The sequence below is a fragment of the Gracilinanus agilis genome, chromosome 4, assembly GCF_016433145.1.
Source record: "Gracilinanus agilis isolate LMUSP501 chromosome 4, AgileGrace, whole genome shotgun sequence".
NCBI classification, from domain to species: domain Eukaryota; kingdom Metazoa; phylum Chordata; class Mammalia; order Didelphimorphia; family Didelphidae; genus Gracilinanus; species Gracilinanus agilis.
Genome location: NC_058133.1, coordinates 371988729 through 372008916, shown reverse-complemented (window position 1 = coordinate 372008916; position 20188 = coordinate 371988729). Strand labels below are relative to the sequence as shown.

General features: G+C 37.3%; 1 protein-coding gene across 1 annotated transcript in view; it reads left to right on the top strand.

Moving 5' to 3' along the window:
- The first annotated feature begins 10316 nt into the window (after positions 1–10316).
- FAM184A (family with sequence similarity 184 member A) overlaps positions 10317–20188 on the top strand; it is a 121908-nt gene continuing 112036 nt past the window's right edge. The window contains exon 1 of the mRNA XM_044676848.1: positions 10317–10660. Within this exon, the coding sequence (XP_044532783.1) occupies positions 10496–10660 (165 nt within the window). The 5' untranslated portion in view covers positions 10317–10495. The remainder of the gene's footprint in view (positions 10661–20188) is intronic.

Sequence of the window (20188 nt, the reverse complement as noted above, 5' to 3'; positions counted from 1 at the left end):
TCCTATGTGCTAGGGGTCTTCAGTGATATTACATGGGCCACAATATAACATGGATGAATATATTTATTATCTCTTCCTCTTACAACATGATTGATCCATCTTCTTTCCCAATCACACGTCTTTTACACTGCTAACTTTGTACCACTTTAATAACACATTGAAATTTACTCACTCACATCCCATCATATGCTTCTCTATCACACCCTTTGAGTGATCCACAGTTTTGATTCTTTGGAGATTTTGATCCAAGGAAGGAAAGATGATTTTTAAATAAGGTCCCTAGGAAAGTTCTTCATCCCTCCTTCATGATCTTCATAGTGATGAGGCAACCTTCAAATAAAAGAAGCAAAGGAATTACTGGCAGAGCATCATAAATGTAAGGCAAGGTGATAAAGCTCTGTCTCTGACATATCCTAGCTTTGCAACCCTGGGGAAGTCATAGCTTCTTATTATTCTAGGCAACTCTGTAAGTCTCTTAAGTTGCAGAGATAGCATTGGCCTGCATTGGTAGAAAGCATCTCCTAGTTTAGATATTCTCTATGCTGTTGAAATTACATGCCTAATTCTTATCTCATTATAATTATGTTCTTCTCTTCTCATGACAGCAAACCTAATAAGTCAATATGATTCTTTATCAGGTACAAAGACATGGAACTGGATTTGTAAAAGAGGAATAAGTGGACAAAGTAGACAGATATGTGTCCAAGTATTCTCACATTCACACTGAATATACAGGAGGGGAAGGGAATATATAGATATAGATATATAGATATATATCCACTAAGATTTAAGAATCCTATTAATTAATAAATGGCCTAGAAATCTAATCACTAATTATATGACTATTTCTGTGAAATAGCATTTACTAATTATAATTCACTTACAAACTTTTGGAATGTAACAAATTAGTCAATCAACCAACAAGCAAAACCTTTAATAGATTAAAACCTTTAATAGATTGGAAAATGTCTGCATATGCGTCACCTCCCATTTAGTCTGTATGTTTCTTAAAGGCAGAAACCATTCTTCATACTTCTTGCTGTCTACATAATACTTATTTAGTCTCATACCTTGCAAATAGTTGGCCCATAATAATTTCTTGATTGATGTTAGTCTTTTAACTCTGCCGAGGATGAAGGAAAACAAATATATAGGACGATAGATTTAGAACTGGAATGAACTTTTAAAGTCATGGGGTCCAAACCCCTGATTTTATAGATGAGGAAACTGAGGACAAGAGATGCACAGTGAATTGTTCAAGGTGGCAAAAGGAATAACTGGCTGAGGCAAAATTCAGACTCAAGCCTTGATGATTCTAAGTTCAGTCCTTTCTCCAGAAGAGATACCACACTGTCTCTCAATTCTATTTAATTCAATTGCCATTTATTAAGTTCAAGACTGTATGCTAGGTGCTGAGGATATAAAAACGAATAATAAAGTGTCTTGAAGTCTCACAAATAAAACAAAAGTCTCACAGAATTTATATTATACTGGGGATAAGATATAAGTAAATGTAAGATCATCTGAGCAAGAAGAAGGAACTGAAGTATGAGGAAAAGATTTCTCTCAGGAAGTAGTACAGGATTAGAAGAAATATGTTCCACTTAGTCTTATTACCCACTTTTCCTAGTCTCAGTTTTTAACATAAGTTCTGCAATCACATAACTCAAGAAAGGGAAGGGTGGGTGGTATCCTTTCAAAGAGTGATCTCTCCATTATATGCAGTCTGATTGATTAAACATTGTTCACAAATAACCCTCCTCAGTGAAGAACTCTAGTCCTAACTCTTCTTTCACTTAAAGACAGCTTTCAAGAAAGCCAATTAACCTTTCTAGTTATCTATGTAATGAGAGGGTTAGAGAAGATGACCTTGAAGATCCTTTTCAGTTCTGAAATTCTGTTTTTCTATGATTTATGACAAATGATGATGGATTTCTATACTAGAAAAAACAGAACTAAGGATCTTGTTAATGATTTTTTGCCTCAGATCCCACAAATTTCTAACAATTAGGAACATATTGAAGACTCTTATAGTGCCTCAGGTTCATCACTATAACTAGCAATGTATCTCATTGCCCTGTCCACACACTGTAGTGTTAAAGGAGAGCTAAAGGTTAAAGGAGAGCACTGTTTAACAGAATTTGGGACCACAGAGACTTTACTATGAATATTTTTTAACTATTCTATTCACTTCCCATTCTGATGACTCACCCTGTCAAGATGAAAGTCTAAGTTCTCAAAAGCTTTGCTATTGGAGCATAAACTCTGGTATGCCCTACAAAAATGGAAGTGCTGATTAAGAACAGCCAAGGAACAATTTAAGTTCAAAGAGGCTCAGAACCAGAGGGTTGAACACAAGTTGATGATTTTTTCCCCAATATATTTCTAGGATACGGTTTTTGTTTTTGGACCAAATCTGTGATTTCACTGGGAAAGAGAACTCCCAGGGAGGGAAATCTCTCTATCAATGAGATTTTTTAGAGAGTTGTCAGGGCTACTGAGAGGTGAAGGGATTTACCTAGATTAAAAACCGGGAATTGTCAATCCAGGTCTTTCTGACTTTGAGGGCAGCTCTTCTACATGGATTTCTTCTCTTTGAGGGACTTGAAAGATTACCCACTTGAATGAAATCATAGAACCTTGGGATCTTTTTTAACTCCATTTCCTTTGGGTGAAGTAGAAATATCACTGGGTTGGAATTCAGACTTGGGTTTTTGTTAATGCTCTATAATTGGCTGTATGACCACAGGAAAGTTACAGTCTAGCTAGGTCTCAGTTTACCCACCTGAAAAAATAAGATTTTAACTAGATGAATTCTAATTTCTCTTTCAGCACTGAGGTATAAATTTTTATTTGCTTTCATTACTTTTTTCCGTACTCCATGCTTTTCCCCACCTGGGGCACTCTCATAACATTTCCTGTCTGACTGATTTTACGCCAGTCTCTTTTCCTAGTTTTCTAACATTTTGCTTAATGAATAAGCATAATGCTCGTACTAATAATGTATTCCTTACAGTGTAGGTTATAACCCCTGGGGGGAAAATCAGGGAAGTCCTATGGAACATGTATTATAAATTCCAATAGACCTAAGAAAGAAGCTATTCCAGAAATCTGCTTTTCAAAAAGAAATAGCCTAGACTCTATTCTTGTTGGTAACATCCACTTAACCACTATTGTATGTAAAACTATTTATTATTTTCTATGCTCTCACATTTAAAAAGTAGTGTTATATAAATGCTTATTCATGGTGAGGTTCCCTCTCTTCTCCCTGACTGCAGCTCTGCTTTCCTGATTTGAAAGTAAGAGCAAAGTTTATATTTTTATAAAATCTGCATGGGGATGAGGAAGTATTTTTGAAGGGAAATTTCAGGGGGAGGCAGCATTAGAACTAAGTTTGTGCCCATAGAAGAATATAAATTAGTATATCCATTCTGCCCTTCTCCCCTACCAATCTTAGTGTAATATTAGATGGATAATTTAAATATTTTCTGTATCTCTCACACCCAAGACAGATATTTCACTTCCTTTATTCTTGATAAAGGTTTTTTGGTATGGTGTTGTATAGAAAAGAGTTGAACTCAATAAGTGCAGAAAAAGCTTTTGATAAAATTGTTGGTCCAAATGACAGAGGTTCAACCCCATAAAACAATGAAACAAAAGCAAAGTAATATAACAAAGCTTTAATGGAGGAAAGAAGCTGCAAGGGGGAGTTCATTGCCAGAGGAGGTGGCTGTAGAATCTCATCTGTGTGGGGAAATCATAAGAACTTAAAGCATTAGTGGTTTTCAGGAGCAATACAACTTGGATCACCTCTATTGGTTGTCTCCAGGGAAGGTGAACTACTTGGATTCGCTTCATTGGATGTTCCTGAGAGGGGTAGGAGGTTGTTGGCAACTATTTTGTTGCCTTTCTGTCACCTAGCTGGGATTTGTTGGTTTCCTGTTGCCTAGCTGGCATCTGTTGGTTTATCGAAAATATAACATTCATTCCTATTAAAAACATAAGAATAAATGGAGCTTCCCTTAAAATAATAATATCTATCTAAAACCAAGAGTAAGCATTATCTGTAATGGGGATAAGTTAGTAGCCTTTCCAATAAAATTAGGGGTGAAGCAAGGATGCCCATCATCACCAATATCACTCAATATTGTACAAGAAATTCTAGCTAGAACAATAAGAAAAAGAAATTGAAGGTATTCAAATAGGCAATGAAGAAACAAAACTATCACTCCTTTCAGATGATTTGATGATATACCAAGAGAATCGTGGGGAATCAATTAAAAAACTAATTGAAATAATAATTTCAGCAAAATTTTAGGACATAAAACAAGCCTATATAAATCATCAGTATTTCTAATATTACCAACAGAGTCCAGCAGAAAGATATAGAAAGATAAATTCCACTTAAAATAACCACAGACAGTATATTAAATACTCAGGAGTTTACCTGCCAAGACAAAGCCAAGAACTATATGACTGTTGTTAATCCTTCATTTGGAAGAGGACCAATGACATCACAGGGTAATATCTGGGATTTAAGTGAAGTAGAGTTGCATAAAGTTATCAACTCACTTTTTCTTCCAGAATGATGGAAATTCAGTAGCAAAACCAAAGTCAAGATGAGTGGGATGGCTCAAGGTTTAGTGGATGGCTTTGCATCTTCAGGCTCTGACCAAACTCTGTGTACTCCACAGCATCTGCTTCAGCTGACTTCATGCCCTTGAAACAAACTGTTCTTATCTACTCATTCTACTGGGAGAAGTCTTCACATGCTTGGATATACACCCTCTTAATTCACCAATAGGCTTGAGACCTGACAGTTATCCTCAATCTGATTTAGTCCAACTGCCAATACTGGTTTTACAGAGATATAAAGACTGTGCATGCTACAGTTTCTTGAAGCTACAAGTGAGAGTTGTGTGAAAGGTAGACACCAAAGCTAGATGAGCAGCCCTGAAAAGAGTTCAACAAGCCCTCATATCAAACGTGCTAGTCCTTCCTGAACTCTCCATATACTCTATATGAATTATATGATCACAACTACAAAGCATTTTTCACAAATAAAGTCAGGTCTAAACAACTGGAGAAATATTGCTTCTGGGATGGCCAAACCCATATAATAAAAATGATAATTCTACCTAAATTAATCTACTTATTCAGTGCCATACCAATCAAACTACCAAAACTTATTTTATAGAGTTAGAAAAACTAATTTTAAAAATTCACCTAGAAGAAAAAAGGTCTAGAATATTAGAGGAATCAATGAAAAAAATGTGAGGGACCAGATCTCAGACTGAATTATAAAATGATAATCATCAGAACAACATGGTTGTGATTGTTGAAGTTGTCTAATTCCTAAATATTTGAGGTTTTCTTAGCAATGATACTAGAATGGTTTATCATTTCCTTTTCCAGCTCATTTTGCAGATAAGAAACTAAAGCACACAGTTTAAATGACTTGCTCAGGGTCACACAGCTAGTGTCTGAAGTTAGATTTGAACTCAAGAAAATAGATCTTCCTAACTTCAGGCTGGCATTCTATCTACTTCACCACCTAGCTGCCTATAAAACAATCTGGCACTGGCTAAAAATTAGAGTGGTAAATCAGTGGAATAGTTTAGGTACACAATACATAGTAGTAAATGACCATAAGTGCTTAATAAATGTTTAAAGATTCAAGTTTTCAGGAAAATAATTCATTATTTGACAAACATTTCTGGGAAAATTAGAAAGCAGTTTGATTAAAAACTTGGCATGGATCAATATCTCACACAACATACCAAGATTAGGTCAAAATGGATAATTTAGTAATAAAGGGTGATATCATAAGCAAATTAGGAGGGCATGGAATAGTTTAACTGCTAGATGAAATAAGGGAAGAATTTATGACCAAATAGGAGATAGAGAGCATTGCAGGGTGTAAAATGGATAATGTTGATTACATTAGATTAAAAAAGCATTTGCACAAACAAAATCAATGCAGCCAAGATTAGAAGGAAAGCAAGAGGGGGCAGCTCAGTAGCTTAGTGGATAGAGATCCAGGCTTGAAGATAGGAGGGAGATCCTAGATTCAAATATGACCTCAGACACTTCCTAGCTGTGTGCCCTGGGCAAATCACAAGCCCAATTGCCCAGCCCTTACCACTCATCTGCCTTGGAACCAATGTTAGTATTAATTCTAGAACAGAATGTAAAGGGTTTTTTTTTTTAAAGGAAACGGGGGGAAATTTTTAGAGAATGTTTTTTTTCTGATAAAGGCCTCATTTCTTAAATATATTAAAAACCGAATCAAATTTACAATACTAATCACTCTCCAACTGATATATAGTCAAAGGATATGAACAGGTAGTTTTCAGAAGAAGAAATCAAAACCACCTATAGTCATTTGGGAAAAATGCTCTGTAAGGATGGGATTGGTGCAAGGGGGAATGGGACAAAAGGAGCCAGAAGAAGGCAGTTGGTGACAGTTAGTGACAGTTGAGACCAGAGAGAATTCTGGGAAATTCTCCAGAGGAGGAAGAAGAAGAGAGGTCTTCAGGCAGAAGACTGGGAGGAGAGAGGAGGAGGACATCCTAGCTCAGATCCAGTCCTGAGGATTCCTGAAGATCTTTTTTTGGAAATTGAAACCCTGATTCCCTGATAAAAGCCATTCCATTGCATCTCAACCATTAAGACTTCAACCATAGAGCCAGCTAAGTTTGGACTCTACTTTGGGACTGATCTCTTAGTCTCCTTCACCGATTATCCAACCTTGCTGAGAGACCCCCTCTTTCAGTCAAAACTTACAATTATAGAAAAGGATAGAAATAGAAATAGAAGTAGAAATAGAAACAGAAACAGAAGGAGAAAAGGCAAGGGGCGAAGCTTAGAAGTGGGAATCATTGGGTTTCCCACCTAAGTGACAGACCCCATACAAATAGCAAAAAGGGCTCCCCAAAATCCCTCTGCCCTTCACCCCTTTCCCCATTCCCTGAATTGCAAATAATAAAAGCCATTCATTAGTCAGATAGCGTTCCAGAGTGCCTGAGAGACTACGAGGGAGAGGGGAACCACAGCTTGGTCTGGCTGCCTCCATCTTGAAGCCAGACTACCTGCTGTGAATTTAACTGATCAGGGGGAGGTTTGTGTGAACTCAGTCCTTATTCAGGATCAGATTGGGGTACCCCATACCTCATCTTATAGGGAAGCCTTGCCCCCAACTCCTGTGGGGTGGCATGACCATCCAGGTCACCCAGTTTCGGGGCGACACCCCCTTACAGTCTCCCAGTGTATATTCGGCCTCAGGGGAGAGCTGGAAGAGAGACTCACCACAAAGGCTCTCTCTCTATCTTCCCTCCATAAACATCCCTAACTGTTTTTTTTTATTATTACAGCTCTAAATCACTACTGATCAGAGAAATACAAATTAAAACAATTCTGAGGTACCATCTAAAATCTATCGGATTGGCTGATATGACAGAAAAGGAAAACAATAAATATTGGAGGGGATGTAGAAAAATTGGAGCATTAATGCACTCTTGGTGGAATTATGAACTAACTGATCCAGACATTTTGGAGAACAGTATGGAACTATGCTCCAAGGGCTATAAAATTGTGCATACTCTTTGATCCATCCCTGCTAGGTCTGTATCAAAAAGATCAAAGGAAAAGGAAAAGGTCCTATATGTATAAAATATTTATAACAGCTCTTATTTATAATTCTTTTCATTCATCTTTTTTTTATACAGTATTTTATTTTTACTAATTACATGTAATAACAAATTTCCACATAAGTTTTCCAAAGTTACATGTTCCAATTTGTCTCCCTTCCTCCCTTCTCTCCCCCCTCTCAAGGGTCAACAAGCAATTTGATCTGGTTTTAAGCTTTCATTTCTTTGAGTGAGAACTTGCATTTGCTTTCCCACAACAAATCTGCTCTCCCACAACTGTATACCGTATGCCCAAATGAGCATACAACCTAATGATAAAACTCCACACCATAAAAAAAAACTTAAAAAGAAGAAAATCAAGTACCTTTCATAACAAGTAGAGAGAAATCTTTGACAAATGGAAACAAAGGATATTATAAAAGATTAAATCATTTCAGCATGTTTATGAAAAGATTTGACCTGAACAAAATCAGTTGTAGCAGTGTGATAAAGGAAGCAAAGGACAGAAGGAAAAAATCTTTATACAGCTCTCACGTAGGTTCTATATTTAAGTTTGATGGGAAATTAATAGAAATATATGGACAAGAATCAAAAGGAACAATCCTACAATATATTAATAGCTATATGAAAAATGATTTCAAGTCTATTAGTAAAAGAAAAAGCTAACAATCCCTGAGGTCCTACAGAAAAGATAATGAAACATACCTCCTCATTTATAGTAAAGGGGTGGAGGATACTAGCAGAGGATGTTTTATACATTTTTTAAACTCTGTACCGAAAGGTTTTCCTAATTTTTTTGTTATAGGGGAGTTTCAGTCCCCAGTATGAGGTAGGAAGTAATTGTAAAGACAAAAGGCATCAATCAAATGGTTTTTTTTTTAATGCACTCCTCACAAAATGTTCCCGGGGAGAATATCTAATATCATATAAATACACAGTTAATGAACCCAAATTTTTGACTAACTTTCCATTATTTTATTTCTCAGGTGGTACCATTATTGAAAACAGAAGCTTATCAAGTCCACTGTTAATTACCATTCTATCAAAAATTTCCTATATGGAACAGCTCATTGTTCTTAATGATATGCTAAAAAAAAGTCAAATATATGGGATAGACTTTTATTGCTATCATGTATTCCTGATTGAGAGAAGTCCATTTACATGTCAATATCTTCTCTGAATCTTAGAGTCTTAGCTTTCTACAACACTAAGAGGTTGTGACTTACCCAGCAGTAAGCAGTCAGCAATATGTCCGAGGTAGCAATCCACATCTTCCAGTCTTTGAGCCTATATCCACCTATGCATGTGCCTCTTAAGAAATGAAAAGAACCAGATAGACTGAGCCAGCCAGGGAAACAGGAAGTCCTGGGTTTAAATCAGGCCTTAGCCATTCCTAGTTTTTAAAGAAAGAATAAGAGGAAATTCAGAGAAGCACGAAATATGAATTGAAATAATGCAGTGCAAAATAAGAACCCAAAGTGTTATATGCGATGACTACAAAAAAGTAAATATGAGGTTCTTAATCTTTGTATTATGGTCCCTTTGGACAGTCTGGTTAAGTGTATGGACCCGTTTTTGGAATAACATTTTTAAATGCATAAAATCCAAAGGAAACCAGTTATATTAAAATACAGATCAAAAAATCAAGTTCAGGAAACCCACGTTAAGAAACCCTTGACTCGATGAAAAAAAAAAAAAATCTAAAAAGTAGCAACTCCAAATAACTAAAAAGCCCAAAGATTTAACGGTCCTAAATAAATGATAAGGACGCACATAGCTCAGGGGTAAGTACAGACATGGAATGTATACAAGGTCAGATGAGGTCACAGTGTCGCCTGTTTTGGATATTTGTTTTTCTTTGTTACAAGGGTGAGTTGTCTGGAGGGGCAACGAGAAATGTTTCCAGAAATAATTGTGATGTAATGACAAAGGGTATCACTAAAATGCTTTAAAAAAGAAAAAAAGAAAAAGAAAAAGAAACCGAGCTCTACACCCCATGACAGAGCACAGGCAAAGCTCTCTTGCGCGTGGAGACGGCTCCACGCGCTTTCTGGGGTCCTCAATGAAGGGTTACTCTCCACTCCTCAGCTCCAAATCCTCGGGCTTGGGGGGCGGAGGGGATGAAGTGAGGAGAGGGATGGGGATTGGCAGCCGGATGGTAGGCTAGGTTGCGCGAGGAGGCACAGCTCGAAGAACCGCACAGGCGGACAGGTGGGAGGAGCTATAGGGGTCGGGAAATGACGTGGCGGTTAACGCGTTCACAGTGCGGGGTGAGCTCCCTAGTAACGGCGACTCCCTGGGGCTCCGGGGAGGCTATTACGACTCTCGGGGTCCTCGCCTCCCCTCGGCCTCATAGCCAGTCTCCCTTCTCCCCTCCTTCGATGTCCCCGCCTCTCCACGCACCAGCCCACCGCTTTTCCCCGCCCTCGCCCTCTTCCTTCTTCCCTCACCGCAGCACGGGCGGCTGGGGCCGCCCGCATCCCTCAGAGTCCCTAGTGACCTGCGAGGTTGCGCTTCCCCCGGCCTCCGAGACGCCTCCGCCTCGGGCGAGGTGAGAGAGCCAGGATTTCGGGCCCGGGCCAGGAGAGGGGAAAAAGGTTTCTGCCTGACGTGGAGACCAGCTGGCCGTGCGCTCGGGGAGGTCCGGTCCGGTCCGGTTCCTGCGGAGCGACGGAGCCGGGACTTTGGGGCCGAGAAGGCGGGCCCTCCGTTAGGGAGCTTTGGCCCTCGTGCCCCCTATCCCCAGCCCTACCACACACCACATCCCCCGTCCGGATCCGCCCTGCAGCCAGGGGACCGGGATGGAGGTGCGGGGACCCTGGTCCTAGTCGTGGTCCGTGGGGAAGATGGCGACTCCAGGGATGAGCTGGCAGCAGCACTATTACACGGCGGCGGCCGGGGGGACGACGAGGTTCTCTTCCTCGGCCGCGGCTCAGCATTCGGCGTCCACCATGGACTACAGCCAGGATCTCCATTTGAAGATGAGCAAGAAGATTGCTCAGCTCACCAAGGTAAGGGGCGCTTGTGGAGGGGACTGTCCCCTCCTCCAGCCCCCCCGCCTGGGCTGCCCTGCCCAGCCCCGCCCCACGCTGTGGCACTTTGGGGACACGGGAGACATCAACACTGTACCTTGAACTTGCCTTTACCTTTCCTATTCATCTTACTTGTTTTAATGAGTGCCCTTTCATTCGGTTTGAGTAATCCGGAGTTGGGGCTAGCGAAGGAGTGACTCCTTTCAGGGTTGAGACTGTCGGAAAGAAAAATGTGCACCTTACCTGGCACCTGGCAGGGTCCAAAACTTTGTGAAACTTTGTATGCCACTTTTATTTTTATTTATTTTTATTTTTTAAACATTATTAATATTCATTTTTAACCTGTTTGTATGCCACCTTTAATACAACTTGGGTAGTAGTTAAGCTGGACGGCATTGTTTTCAGTGAATTTGTACATAGCTTTTTAGAGATAGAACAACCCGTAGGTATCATGGGACAAGTTAGGAGTTACCTGTCATTTCATAGTAAAATTTCAATGTAATGTTTAATTTTAGTTATCTGGGGCAACAGAAGAGGCTTCCTACTGGAAAAATGTTATTTGATCCAGATCAGTGATTTTATTGGTGTAGGGAATTCCTGGTATAGAAATTCATCTTCCCTAATTAGTTCAACAACCCACCTACAGTTCAGAATTGTAGATCCAGATTGGATTTCTGAGGCATCTCCTTACAAGGATGCCTTTCAGTGTAGTGCCCTAGCTTATTCATATAGGATGACCCCAGATTAACAGAATTAGTATCTTTTATTGGTCACATCATTTTCAAAAGATGTATGAATGTGGAGGCAGCTTCCTACAGTGGAAAAAGCACTGATTTTGGAGTTGGAAGACATGAGTTTAAATCCTACCAGTGAGGTCTTGCATTGATTTATTGAGCCTTAGTTTCCTCATCTGTAAATAAGGGGGTTGGACTACATGGTTTTTGAGGTCCCTTCCAGCTCTAAAACTATCATCCTGTGTAGGAGGGCAAAAAATACACTTCACATTTTTATAGTCAATAGTTTGACTATCGAACTACTTATTGAATCTGTGTTTAATTAAATTCTCTGTACTTTTCCATCTGTACATTTTTTTAAAGGATAACCCCTAAATTGGCCAAACAAATGGTACCTAAATAGAAAACAACAATAAGGTTAGGATATGGAAGAATTCAAAGGAAATATTTGTTGAGAAGGAAAATTTGATCCTTCTGAAATATAAGCTGTAAATTAGCTAGCTCATACTGCCCTGTATTCAAATCTGATGGCCAGTCTTTCTGACCATTCTATTTTAAGTAGTATAAGGGTAATTGGGTAGTTTCTGAAATAGAATAATCCATAGTTCCATGGATCCTTGGAATTTTTTAGTGTGAAAAGGGAATTTGGAAGACAACATTGAAAGAGGGGGAAGCAAAGTAAAATAAGTGAAACTGTAATGGAGAGAATAAAATAATGAAAAGACAAAATTTTGAAGGAGAAAAATTAAGGGAAGTCAGAGAACTAAGTCAGAAGTTAAATGAAGAAGTAGAGTGGGACAAAGGAAAATTTGAGGAATGAAGAAAAAGCTCGAAAGCTACATCATAAATTATCCCCAAATTCTAGAATTAATGTACTTTCTGGCTGTGTCAAATAGAGGGAAGATCAGGCTGGTGTACGTTGGTACTAGTTCTTTTTATCTCTTCTCTAAAGGAGTGATATTTTTATTTTATCAGTGCACTTAAATATTTGGGTGACTGAAAGCTACGTTTCTTGGAATGGTATTTTGGATGAGTTAGATATTTTAGACTTTGGAATTTAGATATAATAATAAGCTTGCATTCATTGAGCTTTAAGTGAAAAACACTTTAAAAATATTTTCTCATTTTATCCTCACAACAACCTTGCAAGGTAGGTGCTATTAACCCAGTTTTAGAGATGAGGAAACTGAGGCAGAGAAATTAAGTAGCTTGTCTGGGGTCACACAGCTAGTAAGCACCCCAGATCTTCTTGACTCCAGGTCCAGTGCTTTCTCTATGTGATCCAGCATGCTAGAATGAGGTATATGATTATTCATTCATTCTTATAATGCTTAATGAACTCTTATAACTGTGTTTAGAGCTTATAATTTGTAAATTCCTAGTGAAGTAATGCAATACAATGTAAGCAAAACAACTTGTCTCTTTTCTCTCAGTTTCTATTTTCTTTCCTTCTCCTTGTATTCTTCAGAGCTCAAAGTAACCCCAATGCAATTAATGTAATTCAGTTGTAACTAAGCTGAAGATACTCAAAGAACCAAGTGTTTACCAATTCTTGAGTATCCTTTTTCATCTTGACTCTTTCCATAAATCCAATCTCCAATCTCTGGGGATTTTCCTCCCTTTTAATGGTTCAGAAACTGAACCATGCCCATTTTAATGCTATTTCATCATTTGTGCATCTATGCCTGAAAAGAGAGCCAGAATAGGAAAAAGTTGCAGTTTTTAAAGACTATTAAGTTACAAAGTAGATCTTGATCTGTCTAGATAGGAGTTTGATGAGTTCTGTCCTAGAAACAACCCTATAGGTGGCATATTGACTTAGAAAACCATGAATTAACATCATTTGTGTTGTATTATGATTTTATTTATTTTGCTAATCTAATTATATTTTGATCTAATTCTGGCTATACTAGGAAGTTTGACAGTTCTGCCATATACCAATGAAATAATAGATCCAGTCATATTCAGGGTGTCCCAAAAGTTTCAGTGTAGTCTTAAGCTATTAAAGTCAAAACTTCACTAAAATTTTCAAAACATCCTGTGTATATATTAAAATTTTATATCTATGATTTCATTTCTATATGGGACTCAATGTGTGAAAACTCACTCCACCAATGAAGATCAGCAACTTTATATACTTGCATGGGGGAAGAAGAAGGAAAACCCCTACTAAAATCCAACTCCTGCATACAACCCTGAATTCTTTAAAGCTTTTTCATAGTATATGTCCAGGAACAGATTTTATTTCAAGACAATTACAGCCAAGTTGTTTTTTTCTTTCTTTCTTTCTTTCTTTTTTTTTTAAACCCTTAACTTCTGTGTATTAGTTCCTTGGTGGAAGAGTGGTAAGGGTAGGCAATGGGGGTCAAGTGACTTGCCCAAGGTCACACAGCTGGGAAGTGTCTGAGGCCAGATTTGAACCTAGGACCTCCTGTCTCTAGGCCTGGCTCTCAATCCACCCAGCTGCCCCGGTACAGCCAAGTTTTGAAAAGTTTTAACACTTAAATTCAGTGATGAATTTTTCAGTCTCAGCAATTTTCAGAAATCATCTTAAAAAATCTTAAGAGATTGTGATTTTTTCGTGGTGGAAGGAAAACTCACATATAGATCTTTGAAGCATTTGTACATTTTTAATCCACATATGTGTATGTATACATGCTCATGCATGTGGTCACGCATACAATATCCCAAAAGTCTTAGTGCAGTTTTAAGTTCTCAAAGCTTTTTTGAGATACTGTGTAATTATATATTCTTCTTTCTTTCTCTAGTAGAATGTAAGCTCCTTGACAGCAGGTATGGTTTTTCATTTTGTATTTGTATCTCCAGGGCTTGGCACAGTGCTTTGAGGTAAATAGTTACATAATAAATTGGATTACATAGGGAAATGAATGGCTATATGTATGCACACATGATATACTTTAAAAGATATGTGATTATCTAAGAGTGAATAATCTCTGCAGTAATGTAAATTATAACCCTGCCAAATTTGAGTACACAATTTTAAGGTATGCTTATAGCCAAAAACATTTTCACTTGATAGGCTCTGGTGATGAGACCACAGTAAGCTAGGCTGGTCTTAGGAAGAGCCACATGTATACTTGTACACTAGCCTTTCAAGCTTGTAATTTCTTCTTTTTTAAATTTATCTTATGTCTAAGGCAGAAGAGTGGTAAGGACTAGGAAGATGGAGTTAAGTGACTTGCTCTGGGTCATATAATTAAGAAGTGTCTGAGTTCAGATTTGAACCCAGGCCCTCCTGACTGGAGGCCTAGCACTCTATCCACTAAGCTACCTAGCTGCTCCTTTGTAATTACTTCCTTTCAGATTGTCCTGCTTTTAGTATTGGATAGATAATGCTGTAACATTGAAATGGAAATTTATAATTGGACTTCATAAAGTTATTTTTAAAAATAGATTCCACCTATATCATCTTTTCAAAAGAGCAAAATATGAAAGTCTTTAGTTCACAGAGTGGTTTGTGTTTTTTTTGTTTGGTTTTCTTTTTGAGACTAGATTTTAACCAAGCTAGAAGTATAGGGATTTCTCTTGATCCTGCTAACTGATCAGCATTTGAGCTTTGACTTGCTCCTTTTCCAAACTAGGCAGATTTGCCTCTTCTTAGGCAGTCTGATGATTTCCAGTTTCTAGGGACTCACCATATAAAAGTCAGATTTAATGTGGATAGTCTGTCAGCTTTGCTCATTGGAGCTTAAAAGCCTCTAGAGTAGCAGAGGTTATGGATATGAACCACCACAGAGTGTTTTGGGGAAAAAAAATCAGAGCCATCATATGTCAGCAGATATTAAATATTATCAAATCAAGGAGAAGTAAATGAAGATTCTTGAAATGAATTATTCTGCCTTCTTTTGTGGACAAGAGAGCACTTTGTCTCTTCATTTCTTTAGCTTTTTTTTATGCCACTAACTTAGGGGGAGTTCTTTGATTTCATGCTCGATTCTTTGCTACCCCATTTGGGATTTTGTTGGCAAAGACACTAGAGTGGTTTTCCATTTCCTTTCCCAGATTATTTTTACAGATTTTTAACTGAGGCAAACAGGGCTAAGTGATTTGCCCAGGGTCACACAGCTAGTAAGTGTCTTGAGACCAGATTTGAACTCACAAAGTTGTCTTCCTATGTCACCTACCTGCGTCTATTTGCATGATAATTGAAATAATTCAGTTTTTCACAAAATTACAGACTTTGTAATAAATTTTAATTTTTGTTGGTACTCAAGTTTTTGGAAATAAGAATCGTGCTTAATAAAGAAAAGCAATTGTTTTGTTTTGCTTTTTTACAGTTTAGCATGTGAGAGATATAGCAGGGCTTTTAATCAGTTAGTGCTCTAGAATGCAGATGCCCCTTGCTACAGTCACAGAGTGATCTGGAGGGACAAAGTTCCCAGTGGCAACAGTACAACTTTTGCAGTGGTACCTGAGGTGGGGTTAGGTTATGACTGCCCTTCAGAGGCTAATGCCCAGTCTAAAAGGAGAGGCAAGGAATTTGCATAATAGATAGGCATGAGGTAGACACCAAAGTGTGGTTGTGTTGGAGAAAAGACCCATGGTTGACTTTGATGGGATTCTTTAGGTACAACCATTTTCTTATCTTTTTTTCCTTTATGACATTACAGATTTGCCCTTCTTAAGTTTTATTCTTATTTTTATTTTTTAAACCCTTACCTTCCTTCTTGGAGTCAATACTGTGTATTGGCTCCAAGGCAGAAGAGTGGTAAGGGTAGGCAATGGGGGTCAAGTGACATGCCCAGGGTCACACAGCTGGGAAGTGTCTGAGGCCAAATTTGAACCTAGGACCTCCCAGTCTCTAGGCCCGGCTCTCAATCCACTGAGCTACCCAGCTGCCCCCCCTTCTTAAATTTTATTATAAATTTAATCAGTTTGATGGTTTGAATTCAAATCATCAAACTGATTAAATTTATATTAAAACTTAAGTCACTAAATTTTGTTTATTGCTTTGCAAAAAATAAAAAATAAAAAAAATTTGCATATTGCTTAAGTCACTAAATGCCCATAAAATAATTGGTGCCTGAAAAAGAAAATAAACATTTAGAAACTCTTTCATCATCTTCCTAATTGTTTATTCTCCAGATAATCTTTATTTTTCTCTGGTACTTGTGTCAAATTATGCTTAACCTGCCATTTAAATGTGCACTATTTTTGCTGAGAAAATGAAAATGCTTCTTCCCTTATCACTTGCAGAATTTTTCAAGATTTATGTGTGGTCAATATTAAAAGATTGCAAGCCAACTATAACTAGATAAATATTAATTTCTTGAGGCTTAGAAAGGTTAAGTAACAACATGGTCAACATAACTAGCTATGGTCACAGATGGTCCTTGTTGGCATATCTTCATGACTCTAGCCCTTATGCTACTTTGCCTCCTTTTGATATATTTTTAAAAATATGATCTTAAAATAGTTGTTGTGGAGCTTTCTATTCTTGACATTTGCTGATTAACATCATAACATTTTTATTTTTAAAAGTCAATTTTAATTATTCCAGACTTTAAAGAGGAGTAATACTTTAGAAACTACTGTTCTAAAGTTATAGTACTATAGTTTACTTTTGGTGACTTCATCCATTTTTATTTATCTTAAAATTTGTATTTCATCTCTGTTAGGCTTTTTTCCAGGTACAAAATATCACATCTTTCAATTTTTCATGTTTTCCATTTATTAGGATCTCATAAGAGAGAGTATTGTTATTCTCCACAACAACTACTGCATAAGAAATACAAAATGCATTGGGAAAGGAATTCATGAATGTCAGATCTTAACAAGTTTTTTGAATTCCTCACATTCATCATTTTTTGCTGCAGGATAATAATGAGTTACATTTACATGCCATAGTTTGTTCACTGTTTCATATATTTTGGTTTATATTAGTGACCTTTGTTTCTATCTTCAACTTTCTTGGGAGTGTAAGACCAGTGGTCGAATTTCTGTCAAAGGGTAGAGACAGTTTGGTTACTTACCTTAACAAGATATTTTCTTTCCTTTTTTTCTTTGATTTTTGTTTCATTAAATATTTCCAAGTTACATGTAAAAAAGAAATTTAACAATCATTAAAAATTTTTTGAGTTTCCGTTTCTTCCCCTTCCCCCTCTTTGAATAAGGCAAGCAATTTGATTTTGCATGTGAAGTCATGCAAAACAGATTTCCATTATTAGCTATATTTCAAAAGAAAATACAAACAAAATAACAAAAGTAAAGTTGTGGTGTTGTTTTTTAAGTATGCTTCGATCTCCATTGAGAGTTCATCAGTTTCCTCTCTGGAGATAGATGACATTTTTCATCTTGGGTCTGTTGGCATTGTCTTAGATCAGTGATGGCACACCTATGGCACAGGTGCTGTTATGATTAAAAATGATGAGGGCCGCTATGATAATATAAATTAGTATTTTAATTAATGCCATGGCCATGCTGATAAAATCATTAGACCACGCGCCGATAAGAATTCAAAACTGCCGCCTCCATTTTGTTACCTCTCGCCTCTCCCTGAGCCTGCTAGCCAAGAGGGCTTACTTTCGATTCTCCTCCCATTTAAACTGTCCTCTGCGTGGTGACGCAGGCATTCCCACGCCCAAAGAACCAGAACCGGAAACCCGTTGGACCACGGGAAATGTAGTTTGATAGTTCCCACATGTCCATAGAAAAAATATATATATATACTTTTAAATGTCATTTCCCAAATTCCAATTTTACAATTCCCCCTGGGATCTGGCAAAAAAAAAAAAAGTTGGTCTTTTTTCTTTGCTGGATCCGTAAACATAGACAACTTCTAATTTTCAGGAATTTGGGGATAAAAGAAATAGATGAACGAATGGATAAAATTAGCCACATTGACAAAAAAACCAATTTGGGGGCAGTCCCTTATTGCTATATTAGTGTACAATTAAAACAATATATACAACTCAATTCCAACTCCCCATAAATTCAATTAACTGCACCCCAAGGTTCAAATTTTGGTCTTCATGGTACAGTGAAGGCTTTTCAGGCATCTTCATGGTGTCTTCACCAAACAGGTTCGTAGTCTGGATTCTGGGGAGATGGCAAATCCTTATCCTGAAATTATTCTTCAAAAGAATTTAAACTTTACATTATAGATTACAAAACATACATTTTCTTCTGAGAATTATACAGTGCCAAAGATGTCACACAGAGTGCTTTCTATGGGCACTCACCATCTCCTGTCCCCCAGAGTTTGTTACTAGAAAGGTTGAAGGACACGGGTGGAATTGCTCCCCTCCCCATCGCCACTGTGCCTCATTACATTTTTTCATTTTACCACTCCTCTCTACCCAACAGTCCAATGGAAGCACTTCCTCCCTTCCCTGTGTATGTGGAGTGTTTCACAGTTGATTATCCTAAAATATTGCTGTTACTGAATGGAATCTTCTTCAGTTCTGCTTACTTCACTTTGCATGAGTTCATATTAGGGTTCCCAGGTTTTTCCGAAAGCATTCCATCGTAGTCATATACCACAACTTGTTCCTCAATTGCTGGACATCTCCTGATTTATAATTCTTTGCAATGACAAAAAGAACTGCTAGAAATATTTTTGTACAAATAGGTCCATTTCCATTTTCTTTGATCTCTTTGGGATACAAACCTGGTGGTGGTATTATTGGGTCAAAGGGTATGCACAGTTTGTTAACCCTTTGGGCATAGTTGCAAACCGATATCCAGAATGGTTGTATTAGTTCAACAAAAGTACAATATGTGTCACAGTTTTTCCACAATCTCCATCCTTTGTCCTTTTGTTATGCTAGCTAATCTCATAGATGTGAAGATGGTATTTTAGAGTTGTTTTAATTTGCATTTTTCTCATCAATAGTGATTTAGAGCATTTTTCATACGATTGTTGATAGTTTTGATTTCTTCTGAAAATTGCCTATTTATATCTTTTGACCGTTAATCAAATGGGGAATGACTCTTATTTTTATTAATTTGACTCAGTTCCCTATATGTTGAGAAATGAGGACAGAGAAACTTGGTATAATTTTTTCCCCAACTTACTGTTTTTCTTCCACTTTTGTCTGTATTTGTTTTGTTTGCACAAAACCATCTTAATTTAATGCAGTCAAAATTATTTATTTTACTTCTCATAATCTTCTCTATTTCTTATTTGGTTATAAATGATTATGCATAGAACTTATCCATAGAACTGGCAGGTACATTTTTACATGCTTCTCCAATTTACTTGTGTTATTACTCTTTATCTGTTTTGACCATATCTTGATATACAGCATGAGATATTTGGTTTCTGCCAAGCTACTCTTCAGATTTCCTGAAATTTTTGTTAAATGTTTAGTTAAATGAGACCCCCAAAGCTTGAATCTTTGTATTTATCAAGCACTATATTGCCATGGTCATTTACAACTGCATATTATGTACCTAATCTATTCCATTTATTTACCGCTCTGTTTCTTAGAAAGTATCAGATTATTTTGATGATCACTTTATAATATAGTCTGAAATCTGGAACTGCTACTATGTTACCTTCCTTTGTGTTTTTTTTCTACTGACTCCCTTGATCTTAAACTTCTTTTCTTCCAGATGATTTTGTTACAATTTTTTCTAATTCTATAAAATCATCCTTTGGTAGTTGATTGGCATGGCTGTGAATAAATAAATTAACTTTAGCAGAATTGTCATTTGTATCATATTAACTTGGCCTACCCATGAGAAATTAGTATTTATCCAATTGTTTAGATCTGTCTTTGTGTGAAAAATGTTTTGCAATTATGTTCAT